The 24,153-nt window shown below is 40.9% G+C and overlaps 1 protein-coding gene across 1 annotated transcript in view; it reads left to right on the top strand.

Annotated features, from left to right (window-relative positions):
• CPED1 (cadherin like and PC-esterase domain containing 1) overlaps nt 1-24,153 on the top strand; it is a 195,081-nt gene that overhangs the window by 95,753 nt on the left and 75,175 nt on the right. The window contains exons 14-15 of the mRNA XM_075274232.1: nt 1,075-1,261; nt 3,808-3,976. Of these exons, the coding sequence (XP_075130333.1) occupies nt 1,075-1,261; nt 3,808-3,976 (356 nt within the window). The remainder of the gene's footprint in view (nt 1-1,074; nt 1,262-3,807; nt 3,977-24,153) is intronic.

Below are 24,153 nucleotides of genomic sequence, written 5' to 3'. Positions count from 1 at the left end.
AATGTAGATTGTGAGCCCCACATAGAGCTCACAATGTACATTTTTCCCTATCAGTATGTTTTTTGAAATATGGGATGGAAATCCATGCAGACACGGGGAGAACATACAAACTCCTTGCAGATGGTTTTATGCCCTTGGCGGGATTTGAACACCAGGACTCCAGCGCTGCAAGGCTGCAGTGCTAACCACTGAGCCACCGTGTGGCCCCTTAAGATTGTTTCTAGTAGTCAAATTTTGAGAATAAGTGTACAAACTTAGAGGTTGTCCACGCTAAAATATTGCTTTTTAACTAGGCTGGAGAAGGTGAGAAATTTAAAAAAAAAAAAAAAAAACATACCTGTCCCTGGTGCTTTGATATCCTCCCAACGTGGTCTGTTACTGCTGCTCAGCTTCTTGCAGTGAATTCCTCACTGGTTGTGATGACTCCAGGTCTCTTCCTTAGGCCTCTGATTGGCCTCAGTGGTCACTTGGGAAAGGGACTTCCGTTGGAAGACAACAATGGAAATGCAGGACCAAACTATGCTGGGAGGCACCAGAGCTTTGGGGATAGGTGAGTATGTTTAAAAAAAATTCACAACCCCCAGCCTAATTATAAAAATAAAATGTTAGCCTGGACAACCCCTTTAAGAAAGAGGGGAGAGATAGAGAAAGAAGTAAGAGAGAGATGTTAGTGCCACTCCAAAAGATGGTACCAATGTCTACCCTTTTGTAAAGGCCATAGGTTATAAATCTGCCATACCAATACTAGCTAATGCCAGCGCTGAGACCAAAGAACCACCACCAAGGAGGTGTTGTAACTCTCAAGCCATATTTGTATAGTAAACTGTGGAAACATCTGGATTAGGAACAGAATAGTGGAATCTTATGCGTGTTCAACAAATAACAAGAATCAACTAGTATATAATTGCATTATGTATTGCATTCTATGGATATGTTTATTTGAACAATTATTACTGTTTAATGTAGAAAATAGCTGTCAGGTTGCAAGCATAGGTTTTCTCTCTTGTATTGTAGTATACTTGCTGGTATTTCTCCTATAATACCAACTCATCACTCCTTTGTGTCTTGGAACAGATAATGATACACTATCTTACATCAGTCGTATCTTCAGCAATCCTCCTCTGGACTTGACTCCTGAATTCAACCCAAAGATCAAAGACTACTATGCAGAGCTGCCATTTGATGTAGTGACAGTGGAAATTGGAGCAGAGCCCACAAACTGCAAAAGTCAAGTGCACCTGGATGACAAGCATGGACCACGGTAAGCAATAACTGGTATTTGTAGAGACCGGCTGAAACTGAAAAAAAAAAAACCATGTCTTGTGTGTTTCTATCCTCTGCTCTTTTAGATATACTGGGGTGATTTTTTTTATAGTGAATACGCCTATTTCCTTGAGCAAATTTTTTGGCCGTTAAAGTCCTTTTCTCTTCATTTGCCTGGAATAAGTGGGCTGAACGACAAAGATCAAGGGGCCACTCTTAGAAAATTCTTCCCACTGTCTGTATTTAAGGTATATATGTGAAGCACCTCATGAAGCAGCAGTAAAAGAATATGGAAATTACTGACCTAGTGTACAGATTCATTTTTGGCCAACTTGTAGATTTTAAGCAATTGTATCTATTAAGTATTCCTTCAATACATATGTATTGTAATTGCTCACTTTATGAGTGTCATCAATCAAATAATGGAGCATGGAAGCTGTGAGTCGCTGCCAATGTGACCCAGGCACACAAAGAATTGCTGCACCGATAGCAGCTTCTCTGCTTTAATATTGAATATCAACGACTCATGAAGGATAAGATCCCATATAGTATAATGCCACCTTAGTCCCTCCTCACAAAATAATGCCCCTTAGTTTTCCCCACCTAGTATATTTCCCCCATCCCACACAGTGTAATGCACCTTAGTGGCCTCCACATGGTAGCATGTCCTATTAGTGCCCCCACACAGTATAATGTCTTCATTAGTGACCCCTCATAGTATAATGTCTCCATACTCTCCCACACAATATAAAGCCCTCATTGTGTCTACACACAGCATAATGCTACATTTGTACTCAATACAATATAAAGCCCCTTAGTGCTCCAACATGCTATAAATTGTAATTAGTGCCTCCACAGTGTAAATTTCCCAATAGCGCCCCCACACAGTACGATGTCCTTGTATTGCCCAATTGGAAGGGTGTAGGGGGCCAACAGGATGTTTCCTCCTTGCTCCAGGCTAATCTGTCAACCATTGTCCGTTTTGCCCTGATGTATTATAGTAGTGGCAGTAGGGATAGGAAAATCTCCTGTGCCAAGCTTTCATCCTACTCTTCTGTAGGCAGCAGGGACAAGTGCTAATCCATGCTGGCACTTGTATAGTATATCAGTGCAAAAGTGAAAGAGGTGAGAAGATTAGTTTTCCTCCTGTCATTTTGCAGGTATAAGGAGGCCGGGGTCCAGATAGCTGTCGGCTACAGTCTGAGTTCAGAGCTCAGTCCATCAGTTGAGTACCCCTGGTATAGGCCTTTTGTAAAGACTATTGTGTAGACTATTTTGTGATTTGAACATTGTTAATCTTCTGGGTTATGACTCATAACAAAATATGTAAAATAACAGATAAAGGTGCTAAAGATCACTACTGGAGTATGGTCTTGGTTAAAAAAAAATTACTTTGCATCATCTCATCTGTTTTTCTAGAAACACATTGTTCATTCTATTGCTTGCCAGTAATATCTACAATGAACAAATCTGTTTTGGCACATTTTTCCAATCCAGCATTGCTTTTAGACAAAAGCTATATATTCTCTACATCCTACCTATTTACTATACTGGATATACTGGTACGCATATCACAGAAGGTATACCAAGCAGTCCTTTTGAGTACCCAGCATGAGTGAGGAGAAAGTAGGGAGGATTGCCCGTGCATGTCTTTGGGAGCCATGCTTACTTTAACATTCAACAGTCTACTTCTTTAGAAGTGCAATGAGCATTACTGATAGAGGTTCTCCTTGGTGTTATGGGTATCCCAGGGAGCAAGTGTTGTACTGGATTTGGACCTATCTGCTCCATGTTCCCTCTCTGCTCTGGGTACCTAGTTTTGATGTCACATCAGACCCTGGTCACACAGAGTATAATGGCCCCTCACTGTCCCGATACACATAATAATGACCTCCAGAGTACACTCACACTCTGCTCCAGGTGTCTAGAGCTGACATCACATCAGATCCCTGAACAGAGATGAATCACCAACTTCTTGGACTGCTGTGAGTGGGAGCACTGACTTGGGCATTATACAGTGTGTGGGGTCACGGAGGGGGCTATTACACTGTGCAGAAGCACTGAAGGGGGCATTATATTCTGTGAGGCGGCACTGCAGTATTCACCACCACTATTACAAGTATAGCAAATAAGCACTACAGCTTCTGCCATCACAGGGAATATCTTGTATATATTTTCAGGTGTATGATAGGAGTTTTTCTTTATATATTGATGCTATTTTTTTGCTGCGGCCTTCTACGTGTGGCTTTATTCTAAGGTTGTTTTTGGGCAGTATTTTGGAAGTAATTACAACATTCTCTAAATTAAAATATTACATTATTAAATATAAGTGAGACATGTTTGCTTTGACTTTTCCTTATCTTTATCACTCAGTATAAATTACAGGATGATAACAAAGAGTCATGAAATGCAATCTTGTAACCAGGGCATATGGAAAACTGATCATGGGCTTAAATGCTGTAAATATAGAGATAAATATCTTATCTAGCAATATCTAACATTTTAGGAATAATTCTTAAATAAAAAAAAAAATTTGTTTTCTAGAATTGGGAACTACCCACTTGGGCTTGGAACAAATCAGATAACCTTACATGTTACCGATCAAGCCTCAAAAACACCAGAGTTATTAAGAAGCTATAGGATAACTGTTTATCGTCAAGATCGTCCAAGTCTGCCCTTGTTTGACCACTACAAAATGTGTGGCTTTGTACAGGTACAGATTGATTATAACTCTGTCTATTGATGTATAAAATTACATAATTTTAACACTGTCAGAAGAACATAAAGAGGAAGTAAGGCTAGCTTCACATCTGCGCTTGAGTTTCCATTCAAATGGAAACCTAATCTGAATAAAAAAGTGGTTACCTTAGGAAACCCGCAGACCCTAAAGACTATAATGGGGTCCGTGTGGCTTCCGTTCGGCTTCTGTCTGAAACGGGTGAAAAATGCGTAGAGGGGAACGCAATCCCCGTATGGAGACCGGGCACAGATGTGAACCAAGCCTAATATAAAATTAGATAAACCTTTCTGTGGAATGTATATATCACCATGAAAATAGGAAGCAAATAAAAAGCATAAAGTATCCACAAATATGAAGAAACAACTGAATGCCAGACAGGTTTCTGGAGCAGCCATATGCTATATGACATACAACATGTATAATGCACAGCAAGGGCAGTCCCAAAGAGATGAAAGCAATTATAGGTTCCCAATGCTTTCCAATGGCTCTTGTTAAAGCACCCTCCTTATATCTTGTTAACAATCTCTTAATTATGAGCTATGTAATTCACTACCTTAATATGTTACATACAAACTAAAAGACAGTAGGAAGCTGCCTTTAACGGCAGTGGCCCCGCTTAAGTCATTGGCAAGTGCACAGGTTGCCCATATGGTATGTCCACCTCATTGAATAGGTGTTTTGGCAACCTGATTTTAAAATGTCATCTTGTTGTCGAGTGGTTAGGAAAGTATACCAGCAAAATGCCTTTAACTACATAATCCTAGAACACCAATCTCCTTTTCTCATCACAAATTCTTACAGGGTTAAATGGTGGGTTCACATCCGTACAAAGTAGATGTCTCTAGCGGTTCCTATGCCTGCCTATGACTATATTTCCAACAGCAATGACCTCAGCAATGTGTCAAGATATTTGTGGCATAGAGCACATAAACAGAAGAATTTACTAACTAGATGTCAACCAAATCCAATCCACTACATCAGACCCTTTTATCTATAACTATGTTTACAACTCTTCTGTCTATAACCTATCCTTCACCATTACTGTTTGTGCTAGTCATAGATATCTCATAGTCCAAGTTGTTGAAGCCAATATCTCTCCCATTGCTGCCTGGACCATGACAGCACTTAACCTTCAATTATGTCCTTATTGGGTTTTATGTAGAAAGGAATATGATATTCAGTAGAGACGAGCGAGTAGTATTTGATCGAGTAGTGTTCGATTGAATACTACGGTATTCGAAATACTCGTACTCGATCGAATACTACTAGCTGTTCGAAGTTAAGATTCGATGCAGAACCAGCGTTGTTTGGCAGAATGCTATACATTGCCAATCAATGCTGGTTCTTCTCTTACCTTTAGAAGTCTTCTCCCTGCGCAGCGTTCCCGCGTCCTCTTCCGGCTCTGCATTCACTCTGCTTAGGCATCGGGCCTGGGCAGAGCCGACTGCGCATGTCCACGCTACAAGAAAATGGCTGCTTACACTGTAAGCGGCCATTTTCTTGTAGCGCGGGCATGCGCGGTTGGCTGTGCCTAGGCCCGATGCCTAGCAGAGTGAATTCAAGGCCGGAAGAGGACGCGGGGACGCTGCGCAGGGAGAAGAATCCAGCCCGACCCTCACTCATGGACTTGGTAAGTAGAATTTGATCAAATGTTGCGTACCCCTGAAACGAGCATTTCCCCCCATAGACTATAATGGGGTTCGAAACCCGTTCAAACAGTCGAACAGTGTGCGGCTGTTCGAATCGGATTTCGAACCTCAAACATTTTAGTGTTTGCTCATCTCTAATATTCAGTACTAACCTATTTAGGGGAACCACAGATTTAAGTACTTCCAAAAGTATGTAAGTGTTGCGTTTTGATCATCCAACATGTCAAATAATGACTAATGATTTGTATTTTTTGTTCATCAATTTAATTCACATCCTGTACCTAAACCAGAACTTAATGTGAGTCTGCAGAAAACATGAAAGTTCTCCATTATTTTATCCATGAACTGTTTACCTCGGTTTGTTTAAACACATTTATCAAGACCGACAGCATCAAAGATTGATATATGTTGTTTACTTGTTAGAACTATTACAGATATATAGACACAGGTGTTTTTATTTTCTTGAACACATGTAACATGCTCACTAGTTTTATAGGTTTGAAAAGATTTTATCCACTTCCTGCAAAAAGATGTAAATATGTCTTTTCGTTGAGAGGGGAGTATGGCAAGGGCTCAGCTGCACCAATAGGGTGTCATTTATCCTAAATCCTGTAATTCTTTAGATACCATAGTCAAATTCGACCATGGCATCTAAAGCTTGGCAGCGCATGACTGGCACCATATTGGCACTGATTGCCATTCTCCAGAGCATTATCAGGCAATGAAGATCAGTTTCCATGTCAACCAGGTGCCTTCCGAACTGAAGGAATTTTACAATATTCTGCAATACAGTGAAAATGCAATATACTAACAGGCCTAAAAATAAAAGTTAAAAAAAAAATAATTAAAAAGTATCTAAAAATTCTAATCACCCCATTTTCTTAGACTACATATACGCTAAAAATGTTGCATGAATTAGCTACAAATAGGAGATTGCAGCTGTAGATTTACAAGGGTGGCAAAAAAAAGGACCCAATTCATGATCTGGGCTTCATGAATCCCCCCCATTAAGTATACCTGCGTCTAAAAATGCACAAACTATAAAAATTAAAAAACTATTTTTCCTATATGGCAATGCAGTATTATATAAGCTATATCAATTTGGTATTGTTATTTTTACCACACAGTGATTATTGTTAGAACAAAACCAGTAAAAAAAAATGGTGCAGTTGCAGTTCTTTTCCATTTCCAATCCATTCTTCCAACTTTACAGTATATTGTATAGAATATTAAACATATCCAGTAGGAAGTACAATTTGTCCTGCAAAATGCAAAAAAAAAAAAACAAAACACATTATGGCACTTGGAATTTAGTGAAGAATGGCCTTGTTCTGAAGGGTTTAAATATATACTTAATGGAAAATTTTAATATGTAAATAAGCCTGTACCTTAGGTTAGTTGGTTCTTTGCATTTTCCTCTAGAGGAAGCTAGCAGAACCCATTGAAATCAATGGGAGGCTTTTTTTTCCACGTGGAAAATTCCACAACAGATTTCTCACCATTTTCCTCCGTGTGAATGGACCCTGAATGGACCCTAAGTATGTAAACTGCTGTGGATTAAGCAATGTGTTCCTGCCCAACCATCATTCTACCCACTTCCAGCAAGCCAAATGGAAAGCTCAGTTTGAATAGGGTACACACTTTCTTGTCACTCCTTAAGATTGGAGATTGGGTGTTCTCGTTGTTTCTTTTGCTAAGGGCATCTGTTAGAAGGCTTAATATTGTTCACAGTAAGTAAAGTCTGCTTTGTCTGGCCAGATTGGTCACTGATGAAAATAATATATAGCCTCTTATCTGTCTCCAATGACAAAAGTTGGGTGAAAGGACTGAGAACAGAGTGTTTACTTGTCTCCTTGTTTCACTCCATACTGAACTCATCCAATCAATGATGGCAATGCCTTATTGTATAGGAACGTATTGTATTGGCAATAGAAATGGTAACACCTAGTTCAAATAGTTCTAGGAGGAATTACATAATGCAGCGTTCTAAAAATACTCCACAAATGTTACTTATGTAGAATACAATATTTAGTAAAACGGACAAGTCAGGAGAGCTGACTGGTTATTTTTGTCATTAAAACCTTATTTTTATTTATAATAACACAACTGGGCATGATTTATATTTAGGTACTCTCGCAGCACTGTACTGTAAGCTGTGTAAGCGGCCATTTTCTTGTGGCCCGGGCATGCGCAGTCAGCTCTGACCAAGGCCTAGATAATTGAAAACCCAGGACGGAAGAAGACTCGCAGAGAGGAGGGTTCCTGAAGAAGATTGAAACGTCGCTGGAGAGTTCTCTTGCAGCATTGGGGACGCCCCCAGTGCTGTTTGAGCGCTGGGGCCCGCCCCTAGTGCTGCGAGAGAACTCATTTGCATACCGAAGAAAACTCTGTTTTCTACCGAACGGCGGAGCGGAGACGAATAGCCTTTCTTAAGGCTATTCCGATGTCTTATCGAGAAAAAAAGGGTATCCAATGATAGGATCACTTTAAATTCTCTATTTACACCATAATGATGGTTATAAAACTATGTGGTTTGAGGAGGTATCACAGTGCATAAGCTTCCACTTACTAGACAGTAGCATGTGCCTGCAACTTGTTCTATATTACCAGCCATGTCCATGCAATGTTTTAATATGACACAATTATCGTGTATGTAAAATCGCAGTAAAGATATGTCTGCCAGGCACTGTTAGTTCTATAATTGGTTCCAAGCAATAAAGCCATGTTACATTGTATCAATACCTTTTACAGATCGCTCTTTTAAAGTGACACCTGTTGCATCCGTGAAAGGGTAAATAAATGGGAGGGGTCCCCTCTGACACTTAAACGGGCTCAACTGGTATCATGCTTATGGAGGAAAAGGTCAGTGACAGCAGTGTGGCCTTTCTCACAGTAGGCTTTAGTTAAATTTCTAATCCAAATACTTTTTCAAACTTTCTTTTATGTTTAATCCCATTACGATCTTCAAGTTACAGTGCAAGTTGATACTGTGTTGAAGGTTACAATACAAAGACAGACTAGGGATGTTGAGTCCAGCCTTCTAACAATTCTCATGCATTTCAGTAATCCTGGATTAAGTTCAAGGCTATTCATATAAAAGTGTGTGGCTCCTAGTAATGTCAGCGTGAAGGGTACCAAAGACTGCCCATGCTTCATTCACACTTTCCAAGTGATTCAACATGATGCAACTAAATAGTATACAACCACAATTCTTACGTCACTATCAGTTTATTATATATATATATATATATATATATATATATATATATATATATATATATATATATATATATAGTCAAAACAATTTTTACATTCTGTACTAATTTCAAATCATTGGAAGTCAAAAATGTTTACATGCATCTAGCTTAAAAATGTATTTTTTTTAATATCTTGTTTTCCTTTGATGAAAGCAATGTTATGTCTATCAGTGTATGTTGACAAGGAGAATGCAATTGTTTCTGCAGCCTGTGCATAGATTTCTAAAATCCCTATTGGGATGTATATATGGAACTGTCACAGAAATTTCTGCAACAAATCTGGCATATGTGACCATGTTCCTAAGGTGGTCCTAAAATGTGCTTTTTTCTCTTTCCGTCAAAAGTCAATTTATTGGTGACCTGGAACCTAGAACCTCCATGAATCGTAAGCAGCCTATGTTACCCTTAGTCAATCATCTCCCCCAAGCATATTCAACTGTCACCACCACATTACATAGCACATTACAGTGATAAATAGCACACAGTTATTATTTATGTCTCTGTTGTAGATTTGGAGAAAAACTGCTTTGATGTATTATGCAAATTAGGCAGTTGGTGCACATGGCGGGCCTTCAGCCCTTGGAGCACTGGTCTTGTTGCTAAAGTAGCCTTAGTAATGTCATAGAAGTGGGAAGATCAACAATCACTGCATGGGATAACACAGGCAGAAGATAAGGGTCTGAGGGTCAAGAGTAATGTTCTTTCCTAGCTCACATACCTCGATAATACTGAGCCTTGTATGCAGGAGCAGATTATAATATGGCCTTTTTGATTGGTCACATGGGACTTGGGGCCCATGGTCACCCAAATTTTTCACCAACTTTAACAAGTGTATGACACTTAGAAGTGGCCTGCAGTAGTGGGATTTATATGTACCTGCAAATTCATGATGCTACCCTTAAACAAGGGGGCAGCATCATAGTACATCCCTACTCCAGGCATAGCAATGGAACCTGCTGCTTTTTCACAGTGAAGTCCCCCCCTTCTGTACCTCATACATTAAAAATAAAATTGCTTTCAGCTACACTCATGTGATCCTTGGGTTTGGCAGCATCCGGAGTGCATGTTGTATGCATTATTTGTGCAGTGCATAAACCTAACCTAGCACTGAGAATTGATTGAGAATGAACATTCCTATGAATACTCATTCTGCCGATAATCTGCCCATTTAAAAGGCCCTGAGGAGTTTAGCCTGGTGAGGGGCCACAATCTTCATACAGTCCAGGCCCCATGGTATTCTTAATCCACCCCTGTTTGCCTGGTGTCTTGTAGACAAATGCATCCACATACAAAACAGAATCCAGGGTATGACACTGAGGCCTTTGCGACTACAGGCATAGTCAGAACATACTAACACTTCATCATACAGCACTCAGTGTAAACTACAAATTCTATCTTGCTGACAGGTTTACTATGAGGAGCCTATTATGTCCAGCTCATAACACAGACACATCTCTCCATTAATAACATCCATTCTACTTCACTAGAGACAACTATGGTCGTTTTGAGAACATGGGCAAAGTTGACTTTAAGTTCATTGCTAGCAGAAACAAAGTGGAATAGGTAATAATAACATGAAGAGACGGATTTCTACAAAAATATGTTACCTAGCAAGGTAAATAAATCGTTTTAGCAACTAAAAAATATAAAAATAATTAAAAACAAAACTATAAAAAAAGTGAGACTGGACTGTTTTCATCCATATACAATCAATTATTTATTCACCCATGGTTATATAGCACAGAGATCCCATCCCATATAGCGGAGATCCCATCTAAAGGTAGGAGACGAATAGACTTTCTAAAGGCTATTCCGATGTGTTAGCCACAGAAAAAAGATTTTTAATGGTAGAATCCCTTTAACTCCCGGTCCCGTTTTTAAATAAAAGGATAAAAACATATATGCAAAACTTACCTGAATGTGCACCATGGGCGGGGATAAACGTCATCTTCCCGCGCCTGCGTAGTAGCGCTTCCCTCCGAAGCGCTACTGCGCAGGCTCACTCGCGAACTGCCATTGAGTAAAATGGCGAGTGAGCCTGCGCTGTAGCGCTTCGGAGGGAAGTGCTACTACGCAGGCGCGGGATTTGAAGAGAAGAATCCAGAAGACACGGAACCAGAGGGCGTTACTCCAAGATGATGTCGCATCGTTTATCCCCGCCCATGGTGCACGTTCAGGTAAGTTTTGCATATATGTTTTTATCCTTTTATTTAAAAATGGGATCGGGGGTTAATATAACATTTACGGTGCCTGAATAGCCTTTTTAAAGGCTATTCACGCATATGTGTGGCTCTATTAGCATAATTTTGCTGATAGAGCCCCTTTAATGTTCAGTCCAAAATCATCATGGTTAATACTGACTCCTTGTAATACAATCACTAAAACTTCATAGAGGTGCAGCATAATGGGAGGAAGTGAGCTTGGGGAGAGATGGCAAAAGCCACATAGGTTGTGAAAATGTTTTTCGGACATGGTCTTCCATGTCTTAGCAGTAAATTGATTAATAGTGTATACCACCTAATTTCTAGCAAAACAAGCCTCGTAAGCCTCTTATTTGAAGTCCATAGGAGTTACATAAAGGGTCAAATGCTGTCAACTCACTGTCACCCCACTGGGAAGTGACAATGTGAACTGAGAAACAGGAGGTATTAGGAACTTGGAGGTGGGTTATATATACAAGGGAAATCCTGTGGATACTCCTGAAAAGCTTAATGTAGGAAAACCCCTTTAAAATCACCTGTTTCGAGTCATACTGCATGAGAATTCATTGTAAAAAGTTTCAGAGTTGGGATACAGTTTTTAGAAACATGCGAGAAAAGAACACTGCACAACATAGTTTGTATTCGTTTTCATGGTGATACCATTTTGAGATGCCTGTGTTTGAAGCAGAATGACATGTGGGATGAATACTCGGTGCTAATTCACTATGAAAGCCAGAAGAGTGTTTGTTATTGAAGCTGTCTGACCATCACACCCAAAAATGTAATTCAGATGATTATCTATATTCTCAATAAACCTTGTGACCTATTGCAGTGTGTTTGATGTCTGCTTGCTTAAATTGACTAATAAGAGTGATAGACGGATTAACCTAGAGGTCATTAAATTGGAAATCATTAAAGCAGATGTAAAGCTTGAGGAAGGATTTTCATCTTTTTTTCTTTAGTTAAGCAGAGGAGCTCCATGTCCTGGAGGCTAAAGTTGCCAGTTTGCTATATAATAGGGATACATCATTTATAAAGTGCTGCTAATAAGCAGAATGTATCTGAAAACTCTTACTGTCCACCAGGGCAACACTTGGTATATTGTACTTCTGTTTTTATAACTGCTTAGCCCATAATTTGGCATTATTGTATTAGAAATTCATATTACCAAATTGTTAAAAACTACAAATCTATATTGTTATTAAATGGTCACATATATTTATAGTACAAATAAATATAGGAAACTTTCATTCACTCTAAATTCTCACCTAAATGCCATCTTGGTCTCCCAAAATGGACTGTCAACTGACAGCGGTATACAGTGGCGTAACTAGGAATGGCGGGGCCCCGTGGCGAACTTTTGACATGGGGCCCCCCTCCCCAAACCGATGCCGAAGACCTCGACTGACCCCCTCCTCCGCACTCTATTATGTCCCTTAGTAAGCCCTGCACACAGTATTATCCCCAATAGTGTCCCCTGCACACACAGTATTAACCCCTATAGTGTCCAATGCACACAGTATTAACCCCTATAGTGTCCAATGCACACAGTATTATCCCCCATAGTGTCCCCTGCACACACAGTATTAACCCCTATAGTGTCCAATGCACACAGTATTAACCCCTATAGTGTCCAATGCACACAGTATTATCCCCCATAGTGTCCCCTGCACACACAGTATTTACCCCTATAGTGTCCCCTGCACACACAGTATTATTAACCCCTATAGTGTCCAATGCACACACAGTATTAACCCCTATAGTGTCCCCTGCACACACAGTATTATTAACCCCTATAGTGTCCAATGCACACACAGTATTAACCCCTATAGTGTCCAATGCACACACAGTATTTACCCCTATAGTGTCCCCTGCACACACAGTATTATTAACCCCTATAGTGTCCAATGCACACACAGTATTAACCCCTATAGTGTCCCCTGCACACACAGTATTATTAACCCCTATAGTGTCCAATGCACACACAGTATTAACCCCTATAGTGTCCAATGCACACACAGTATTAACCCCTATAGTGTCCAATGCACACAGTATTATTAACCCCTATAGTGTCCAATGTACACACAGTATTATCCCCCATAGTGTCCCCATATGTCCCACTGTGGACACCTATAAACATTTATTATACTCTGGGGTCTGAAAAGACCCCAGAGTATAATAATCGGAGACCCGGGGGATTAAAACCATTAAAAGAACAGAGACAGTTGCTTACCTGTTCCTGTCGGCTGTCCTGTCCGCTCTTGTCCAGCTTTAATGACGTCAGACGTCACATGACCCGGGAAGCTGGCCTGGGTCATGTGACGTCAGACACGAATGACGGAGGCCTGGCAGGATCGCGGAGAGGTAAGTAACACTGTTTTTTATGTTACCTTACCCCTCCCGGTGCGCCGATCATTATACTCGGGGGTCTGCAAAGACCCCCGAGTATAATGATAGCCTCTGTGGGCCCCGCAGTGTCACTTGCCGATCCCGGCCCAGCCAGGATCGGCAAGTGAATGGGGCCCGTAACGGACTTTAAAAAAAAAAAAAAAACGCAGCGGTAGCGGCTGTCACCGGGCCCCCTAATGGCCCGGGCCCTGTGGCAGCTGCTACTGCTGCTACCACGGTAGTTACGCCCCTGGCGGTATATAATATCTTCTCATAGCTGTCTTTGGAGAGGGTATTGGGAGAACAAGGGAAGGCGGTGGGGGTGGGGGGATGAGAGGCATGAGCGGGCACAGACATGTTGCTGCAGATAATGTGTTTTATATTTCACCCAGAGCTTCATTTGAGCTTCATCAGTACTATTCACACTTCTCTCTAATCTTTTTCATGCTGCTTTTGAGTGAGAGTGTTATTGAGTATAATCTCCTGATTTCGGCATTGTCTACAGTAAGTCCGGGGATCCACGTGGTGGAAACGGCGTGGAAAAAAATGCAGCATTTTACATTCTAGTGAATCCCATCCCCACTTTGTGGGAAAAACGTGTTGTGGACATACTGCGGTTTTGGAAATCACAGCAGGTCAATTATACCTATGGAAACGCTGGTGGTTTCCATATAGGTAATAGTGAAGCAGAAAGTCCACAGAGGAACCTGGCGTGGGAAGAACAGCAATAGGTTGCCACTGTGGGACGCCACATGGGGCCTTAGCCTAAAGGAGACATTGTAGTGGTTAGTCTCTACAATATCCCCCTCCCAACTGAGAAGAAGAGAGAGAACCTGCAGAGAGGCAAAAATTGCTAAAAATGACAGGACATAAGTGACATAATGGGCACCAATAATGCTGCTCATCATGTGTACACATATGGCAGGTTATTCTAAAAGTAACATATCTAATTCTATGACAATACAATGAATATGAGGGCTTATGAAGCATATAGTATTTAGGGAAACTGCAGGATAAGTATTTCTAAGGGTATGTTCACACGGCAGAAACCAAATTCCACCATGTGAACTCTCCACGCGGCTAGCCAGGACGGGATGCCGATGCGGTGGCACCTGCATTCAGTTGTGGCATTCTTCTCCTGATTAGGCGCGAATGAGTGGGCCTAATCAGGAGGGAGTCTCCCTCCACGGACTCCACTGTCTCAGCCGTGAAATCTGCAGGAAGAAGGGGCATCTCACTAGCAGGAAAAAAAGCGAGCGCTTCAAATTCTCACAGCTTAGGGTAATGTCATCCTCTGCTGCCAGGCCACTACTGGACATATCAAAGCATGATGCTAAGACAATTACATAGAGCATCCTGTCAATAACTAGCTGGAAGAAACTGCCCTAATATTTTCCACTAAACCAACAGTAGGGCTAAAGTACCATGTTGTGGATACACAGCGTTTTTGGCTACTACCTTGCGCCACATTTATCAAGTGTTTTAAACACTTTTATGACTCATATGAAAAAGGGCGTATCTTCATGGGAAATTAGATTGACTCATCAGAATGTGGGTATGGTCCAAGTTACAACACCATCAGAGAAAATGTTGTCATATTTCTGGTGTAATCTAAGCCAAGTAATAGGAGGTGTAAAGTTAGAGCAGACTAATAATATGATACAAATAATACTACGAATAGTGTCTAACGTCTAGAGAGTATTAGCAAATATGCCCCAATGTCCTGTGCTTAACACAATGAATCATTTATTCTCCATTTTCAAATTATCCCAATTATCCGAGGTGGATATAGAGTTAACAAATGATGAATATGTTGTAGGACCAGGGGAAGACTTCAACCATTCTGTCTTTCTTCTTGCAAGCTAGTGGAGCGCATTGCTTGAACTGAGATTTTTGCACTAATTCAATGTAATTATTAGAATGATTAGTGAGTGGAATACATTAAAGCGATTATGTTTGTTGTAAAGAGACCTGTGAGAAAATGTGGCACTGGCTCTTTACATTAGCTGTTAGCTCAAACCGAGCACTCCGAGGAAAAGGGAAAGAGGCTGTTACGGCTTAGTAATGATTATGAGGAATAAGTTGTCTGAGAAGTCTATTAGGGCCTAAGAGCCCTCTTCACATAATAAATGGATCTTGATACATGCAAGCTTCTTTGAACAAAGAGCAAGCAGGTTCTTCTGCAAAGTTGTTGTTAAAGGGGTTGTCCAGGATAACCACCTTTTTTAATATGAGACTTCGAAAGGTGAATAAAATAACATTTTTAAAAAAATCATACTCGCCTGTCCCTGGTGCTCTGGTGTCTCTCACCACGGTCCGGTCCTGTACCGGTATTTTCTTACAGGGCAGTCTCTGTCATAGGTAGTGATGTCCCGTGTCCTTTCCTAAGGGCGGTGATTGGCCATGGGGACTATTGCCAGAATGAAAATACAGCAGCAAAATACACCTTCCCTTGCCTCATATTAAAAAAAAAAAGTATTTATCCCGGACAACCCCTTTAACAGGCACAGACCATGGATTACAGCAGATAGAAATGTTGTCTAATCACTGCAGAAATTTTGCTTCAGAATATCACATCATTTCTGTAGGTTATGTTCAAATCATATTTGGTCCATATAAAAGTACATGCATATAATGTAACGTTCTCTTACATTTCTAGGGGACAAACATAATTCAATTAATCTTCCTAGGACACATTTACATCTGGTTTTTGCATATACCGTACATTGATACAATGGATACATTTGTATTTCAACGCATGTTGACAGTACTTTTCAATACAGTTGAGGCTGTTGGATCTCAGCAGAAATGTATGTTAGAAGGACAATGGGTATAAATTTACTCTCCAACATATCTTTGCACTCCGACATTCCCTCTGAGGTCAGACAGCAAAGGGGCTGTCAATGAGGTCAAAAAAGGTGGTGCAGGGAAGGGATTGTGGAGACCAAACTGAGCCTTTACCATTGATTATTGTCCACTGGGCACTTGTAATTGTATTGGGTATAAGCATATTCTTCATGGTATTGGATACTCTTAGGCTCCATTCAGATCTTAAGATTTGCTTCATTGATCACGTGCTGCAGCGACTTCATGTTGTGCGGCAGAATGGACAGTGACAGCAGACACCAGAGCAACGGTGACAGCTGACTATGTTTTTTATGTCTTAACTTCCCCAGTATCCTCTGTGGGCATTCAAACTACTTGACAACCCCTTTAAGTTATTTGTTGATCCTAAAGATGTTGATTTTTTTTTTCTATTACATGCACCATGGAAATCTTACCCTTATACCAATGTATCACGTATTCCATTCATGTAGGTTGCATCTTTTTCCAGCCTGCTTTTTTGTAATATATTTGTCACACGAGATTTCCTGAAAGTTACATGTACTGTATATGCTGCTCAATAGATTTGTCTGAACTGTAACTAATGTGTGACAATTGGAATTGATGCTGTCGCTGTGTGTAGCTCCACAGTTTCTCATATTACTCTAGACTTTTAGCAATCTCATTTTTTCACCATAGCCACATGTATCAAGGGCAAAGACACAATAAATTTTTTTTTAGATGTGTGACCTTATCTCTAGTCCTGTTTGAGGATTACCAGGATTGAGTTTCCTTAGTCACTTTAATCTAATCCCTTTGCTTTTTCTGTACTTTTTGCTGTCAGTTTTGTAGATGTCGAGTGTGTGATAAAGACATGTGCAAGTTATTTATTGTTCAGTGCATTTCAAGAGCCCAGCTAAAGCTCTATAATATACTCTTACACCTTTGTGTTTTGTAAAAGCTGTGGCATGTAAGAGAACTCTTACATACTGGTTAAATCTAGATTACATACTTGGAAATATGGGATCTATTAACTAAGAGCCCAGGAATGTATGAGTGTATATGTAAGCACTAGTGGGGGTCAGGTCATTTATTCCAAGAAGGATCACTTGACCTTTTAATCTAGTTAGAAATCCATTTACATACCTTTGCATATCACATATGACTACACAGCGCAGTGATGTTGAAGTAATTCACTGCCCTGGTCCATCATGTTAACCATGAGATATTATCTGCTGGAACATAGTTTAGTTTATTACACACCTCCAAAGATATTTCTAGATTTCACAGGCGACATTAACATAGCAGGTGCTACTAATATTAACCATTGTATGACCTGAAGGCTTCTGTCCCTTCAAGACATGTTCAAATTGCCTCGTGTAAAGCCACAGTCTAAGGGTATGTTCACATGGCACTGAATTTGAGGTGAATAAGGGTCCATTCACACTGAGTTTTTTGTCGAGGATTTTGGCACTGAATCTGTGTCAGAATCCACATGGAAGGGGGCCACACAGTGGCTCAGTGGTTAGCACTGCAGCCTTGCAGCGCTGGAGTCCTGGTGTTCAAATCCCACCAAGGGCATAAAACCATCTGCAAGGAGTTTGTATGTTCTCCCCGTGTCTGCATGGATTTCCATCCCATATTCCAAAGACATACTGATAGGGAAAAATGTACATTGTGAGCTCTATGTGGGGCTCACAATCTACATTAAAAAAAAAAAAAAAAAATCCACATGGAAAAAAACACCTCCCCATAGAGTTCTATGGGTTCTGCTAGCTTTTTTTTTTTTTTTCCGCTAGCATCTCGCTTCTTTTGCCGGCGAGCCGGAAGAAACATCTCACAGAAAAAAACTCCTGAGTGACTCGCATTGATTTCAATGGGAGCCACCTTTTTGTTCAGGATTTTGAGGTGGATACGGCCTCAAAATCCTGACCAAAAATCTCCATGTGAACTTACACTCACACTTCAAAATCCGCTCCAAATCCCACGTTAAACTGACCTCCGTTGATTTCAATGGGAGTCAGATGCTGGATTTTTCCTTTAGCTGATTTTTTTTTTTTTTTTCAGCTCACAGAAAAAATAAGTGTCGTGCTCGATTTTCAGGCAGATTCTGCCTGATAACGGTGATTGAAGTGAATGGGAGATAGAAGAATACAGCCATGGAATTCTCTGCAGTATTTTTTGTGGAATTTGGGCAAGCTAGGAAAAATTCAGCCATGCAATAATATACATCCATATTATACAGCTGCAAATCCCATCCCGGATGTGGATTGACTCCAACTATTGACTCCAACTAGCAGAACTATAGGGAGCTATGATGCTGTGGGTTCAGACTCTTCGACCCTTAGTTGGGACAGGATTTGTGGCTTTAGTATTTTGGGCCTGTGAAATCCGCTTTAGGCTAAGGCCCCACAGGATCACTTGCAGCTATAAAGCACTGCAGGAAAAACCGCGGCAGCAACGCATCGCAGTTCTTGCCACAGCACTTTAAACAGAAAGTTTGCAGAGTTTTCCTCCATGGACTTTGTTTCAATTATATTTACGGGGAAGCTGCCAGTGTTTCCATAGATAGAATTGACATGCTGTGATTTTCAAAACCGGCGCGGAATGCCACAGTTTTTGCCGCAAAGTGGGCATGTTTCTGCCACGGGTAAATTGCAGTGTTTCTGACACGTGGGGCCCCAGCCATGTAGCAGACCGCAGCAAAAAAGTGCTGTGAGAAAAACCTAGTCGGCAATACATTGTGGTTTTTTTTTTTTTTTCCCCTTAGCGCTTTTCACAGAAAGCCCGCAGAGTTTTCCTCAGCGGACGTTCTGCTTCCATTATACTTATAGGGAAAACACCGGTGTTTCTGTAGGTATAACTGATATGCTGCGATTTCCAAAACCGCTGTGCGTATTTTTCCGCAAGGAGTGGAGTGGACTCACTAGAATCCCATTTACCTTGGAATGACTGTAAAACACAGGTTTTTTTCCAGTGGCGTTTAGGCCACGTGGCTGGGTTTAGTCTATGTTCACACCCCATATTTTACTAGCTGAAAAATATGGAGCTAATTTAAAAGGAAATTAAACTTTGAAATCCAGGAGCTTTTTTGGTGTATTCATCTTTTCCCCGGAAACATTACAGCAAAAAACGCTGCATTTCATATTACATACAAATTGGATGGTATTCTGCCTAATCCCATCCACACATTGCACAAAAAATAAACTGCAGCCGAAATGGTGTGATTTCAAAAACGCTCGTCTAAGGCCCCATGTAGCAAAATACAGCCAAAAAAAGGCTGAAGGAAAAAAAAAACAACCTTTTTTTCATTGTGTTTTCACAGAATTTCCCTCTTTGGACTTTCTGCCCTTATTATACCTATATGGAAGACACCTGAACTTCTGCAGGTATACTTGACTTGCTGCAATTTTCAAAAACACAAATGTCTATAAAAACACAACTTTTCTGCTGGAGATTTTTTTCTGCAATGTGTGGATGGGAATAGCTAGAATCCCATTCACTTTGCAGATACTGTAAAACTCTCATTTTTTGCCTAAGGGTGCATGCACACTACGTAACGCCGGGCGTGTATGAGAGCCGTACACGCCGGCGTTACAGCAGGGCTGCCGAACACTTCCCATTCACTTCAATGGGAGCGCTCGTAAACGCCGCTGTTACGAGCGCTCCCATTGAAGTGAATGGGAAGTGTTCGGCAGTCTGCTGTAATGCCGGCGTGTACGGCTGTGATACACGCCCGGCGTTACTCAGTGTGCATGCACCCTAAGGCTAAAGCCCCACATAGTGAAACACAGCTAAAAGATGCTGAGGGGAAAAAAAAAACTTCTTCTGCAATGTGTGGATGGGATTCACCATAATCTCATTCACTTAGCAGGTATTGTAAAATGCTGCATTTTCCAGTACCTGCAAGGCAGACTCAACACCTTGAGAATTTGGGGTCTTCCAGATATGATATTCGCTGCAGATTTACCAATAACACTCACCTTGCTATTCAACAACCTTCTAAGACTCAAACCTCTGCACAGATACATTGTCTGGCTGGCACAATGATACGCAGTGATCCTTTCTGTAATGCAAGTGAATTTGGAAATCAGATTTTTTTTTTTTTGTCAAATTCATAGAGAAGCCGATAAAAAAAAATTAAATAAATTAAAAAAAAACCTCTATATCCCTCTGCATAAAATAGCTGTGCATGTGGTCACTTCATACAACTTGGAGGATTTATGGAATCATAATACACTTATAGAATGTGTAGAGCCCTAAAAGTATCTCGTATATATTTTAATACAGAGAAACATATGCTCTTGGAATCTGATCAACATATTGTGAAATATCAAACAAAATAACTTTTTGCCCCCAGAAAACATTTGTAAACATTTTATCATTATGGTGTATGTGTTCCGTTCTTTTAAGAAAAACACAGATCCCATAGTAAGAAGTCAAGAGAGGACATATATCAAAACAGTGGAATTTGATAACTAGCTTGTTGAAAGTTTTTATTCTCTTCCCTTTGGTTTACATCATGATTACAAGTCAAGTATATACATGATTTATACATCTGATCCTCTTGTAGACAATACCAAAAATTTGCTCCATTCGTAAATTACTCAGAAAACTTTCAAGATTTTTAATATACCTTTATACACTCCATATGTTTTGGGATAATCTGCCGGACCAAATTCGGGTGTAATAGTATTACATAGCTATCAGCCAGCAACTATTTCTTTTGACTCCACCATAACCATGGACACTCTCAGGGGCTTTGAGAAACACCCATATATAAGAGTAACACATAGGAGTGGCTTTGCCCCATGTCTGTCTTGCGTATATGGCCATCTTTTTCAAAGCATAGTTTTAAAAATTGGTTTTAGGGGAACAGCAAACGACCATGTTTCACCTGTAAAACACGGTCCATGTTGGGAGCAGGACTCCTAGCAGTATAGATAACTTTGATACTAGGAGTCCCTGCGTCCCAGCGACATACTGTCCTGTACATTAATTGATATGGGACAGTATATTGCTGGGAGGCAGGGACTCCTCACATCACAGAGAACTATACTGCTAGGAGTCCTGCTCTCAGCACAAAGTTCAAGCCAGTAAATCTGGCTGACACATGGACTGTGTGTATGGTTGTCTGCTGCTCCCCTAAAGGACATGCTGCGACTTTAGTCTGTCATATTTGTGGTGATTTTGGCTACACCATTACCATCCTACGCTCATGTAGCCTACTGCCATTCATTTTCAATTTACATATATAGATAAAGTATAAGCAAAAGTGTTTTCTGTCTATTTACATAAAACTAGAAACCCCCTTGAAATGATTTCCAGACTCCTTCACTCTAGCATTGCATCTTAATTATATGTGTCCCTTATAATGTGCTCTAATTGCACAAAGAACATATGACAATGCTTATCTATTGGAGAACTGTCCAAGTGTGGTTTTTAAGGACTGAAGACATATTTAAGAGTAACACAAACCAGATAAAACGGAGTGATAATTGAGCCTGATATAATGTATTAGACATGTTTTGAAGTCAGCACCATCACATAGTTTTTCATGGTTACTCAATTCATTTCTAACAGCATTGCATATCAATAGGGTAAAAATGTTCTCTGACCGTTCCCTTGCACCGTCACTACTAGTACACTGTGTGCAGGTAAACAGACTAATGTGAACACTGAAGAAACCATGGTACCCTCAAATACCTGATCATTCTTACTATACAAACATAGAAAGAATAGTCTGTCCTATCTTCTGCACTGTCAGAGCAGAACCATGCAGCTAACAGTCAAACCTCATATACTAATACAAGATATATCTCAAAATATATGAGATGTAATTAACACACAGACGTTTTTGAAAACGCATCTTTTCCACTGTGGATTTTTTTCTGCAATGTGTAGATGGGATTAACCAGAATCACATTCACTTTACATGTATTATAATACGGTATTTACAGGTATTATTATTGTCACAACATGGGGCTTTAGCCTAAGGGTAGATGAGTGAAAGAGGTGAAAAACGACCGTCAAAAACATCAATTTTTCACGATCATTTGCACCCAAGGGGCACTATTTTCACAGATTCCCCCATACAATTCAGTGTACAGAGGGATCTTTGAAAACAGTCAAAAATAGGACATGACCTATATATTGACTATCCATGACAACAGATTGTCAAAATAAGTCATGTGAATAGTCCCCACTTACTGACAGTGAAATTAATGCTGTTGTGTGATGTCTGTTAAAAAAAACGGACATTAGCAGCCAACCCTTTTAACAGATCAGTTCTATGAATACAAGAAACATGCTAAAAACAGATCGGATGAATACAGATGACCATCTGTTTACATGGAGGTTTTGGTAAACAAAAAAAATCAATTTCTGTCTTTTTTTTTTTTTTTTTTTGTGCATCAAAAGTAGAAAAAGAAACCAAGGGGATCCCTGGCAGAGAGAGAGGGAAGAAGGGAGAGGGAAGGGGGGAAGGGGGAGGACCAAACACATACCAAACAAAAAAAAAAGGAGGAAGGAGAGGGACTCTGGCCACCAGGAATGAAGACACGTCCAGCCACACGACCTCGACACATAAGGTCGTGGTAGGCCTGCGACCCCTGGAAAAATATCCGCGGAGTCCAAGGATCCTTGAAAGCACCCCGGAGGCATAGGGAAGGAGGATGAACTGGTATCCAGAGCGCCGGGATACAGGCCCTGGCAGCATTTACCATATGCTGTATGGAGGATCTACGGTAGGCTGTAAAAGAAAAATCCAAGAGGTGGGCAGGGAGAAGGCAGGCGCCTCCCACTAGAAGGGTACCCTCTGCAAGGTCAGCAAATCTAGCCAAGAAACTATCCAGAACTCCCACCTAGTTAGAGTTAGGGCCCCTTCACACGGCGTAAGCGCGCTGCTCATTTATACATGTGTCCGAACATGGCGCTTCAAAACAGATCCCATGGGAAGTGCGCGTACATGCGAATATACGCGCGCTTCCCATTGAAATCAATAGGCTCTGTTTTGAAGCGCCATGCTCGGACACGTGTATACGTATCTAAATGAGCGGCGCGCTTACGCCATGTGAAGGGGCCCTTAGGAAGAGAAAGTTCAGTAAAGGTAGACATGGTGCCTGCCAACTCCCCTTCAACTAGCAGGAATCTACCTGAACTATCATAGGAGGTGGATTTAAACTTCCATGAGACAGAGCGCCCTATCAAGATACTAACTCCCTTGTCCCTTGAACTTGGACTCTGGGTAACAACTGCGATACGCATCAGGGTACCTGGGGGATGAGAAAGTGGGGACAGTGCCCGCACAGCAATGCTTCTCCTGGATAAATGCGACATGGCTTATCTAACTCCACCATAGACAGAGCAAGGAGGATCATCTATCAGGGGTGTCGAGACCGTCAGCATTAAAGGGGAAGCACACCAAGAAGTCCGTCCCTGGATGCCGGAGAACTACAGAGGGGAAGAAACATACAAACGAGACAGAACAACAACAAAGAGAAGGAAGAAAGAAGAAGGAGGAAAAAAAAGAGGAGGGAGGAAAAGGAAGAAAGAAGGGATAGGCGAAGGAAAGAGAGATGCACAGAAAAAAAACAGCAACAATAAACACTGAAACATTAAATCTCGGTCTAAGCTAACCTAAGAACGGTTCACAAAAAACAGTGGGAAAACCCACTCCAGTGCAGCTGGAGAAGAAGAGCGCTCAGTTGGTGACAGAGAAGCAGGGGGTAATCCAGCCAGTCTGGCAGGGCCAAGTCGGGCAAGTCCAGGAATTGCGCCAAGGAAGCAGCTTGTTCAGGAGAATTCGGGACAAACAGCACCCCGTTGCACCT

Source organism: Leptodactylus fuscus, chromosome 5, assembly GCF_031893055.1.
Source record: "Leptodactylus fuscus isolate aLepFus1 chromosome 5, aLepFus1.hap2, whole genome shotgun sequence".
NCBI lineage: Eukaryota > Metazoa > Chordata > Amphibia > Anura > Leptodactylidae > Leptodactylus > Leptodactylus fuscus.
Note: the sequence above shows the minus strand (reverse complement) of the source record. Positions and strands in the feature narration are given on the sequence as shown.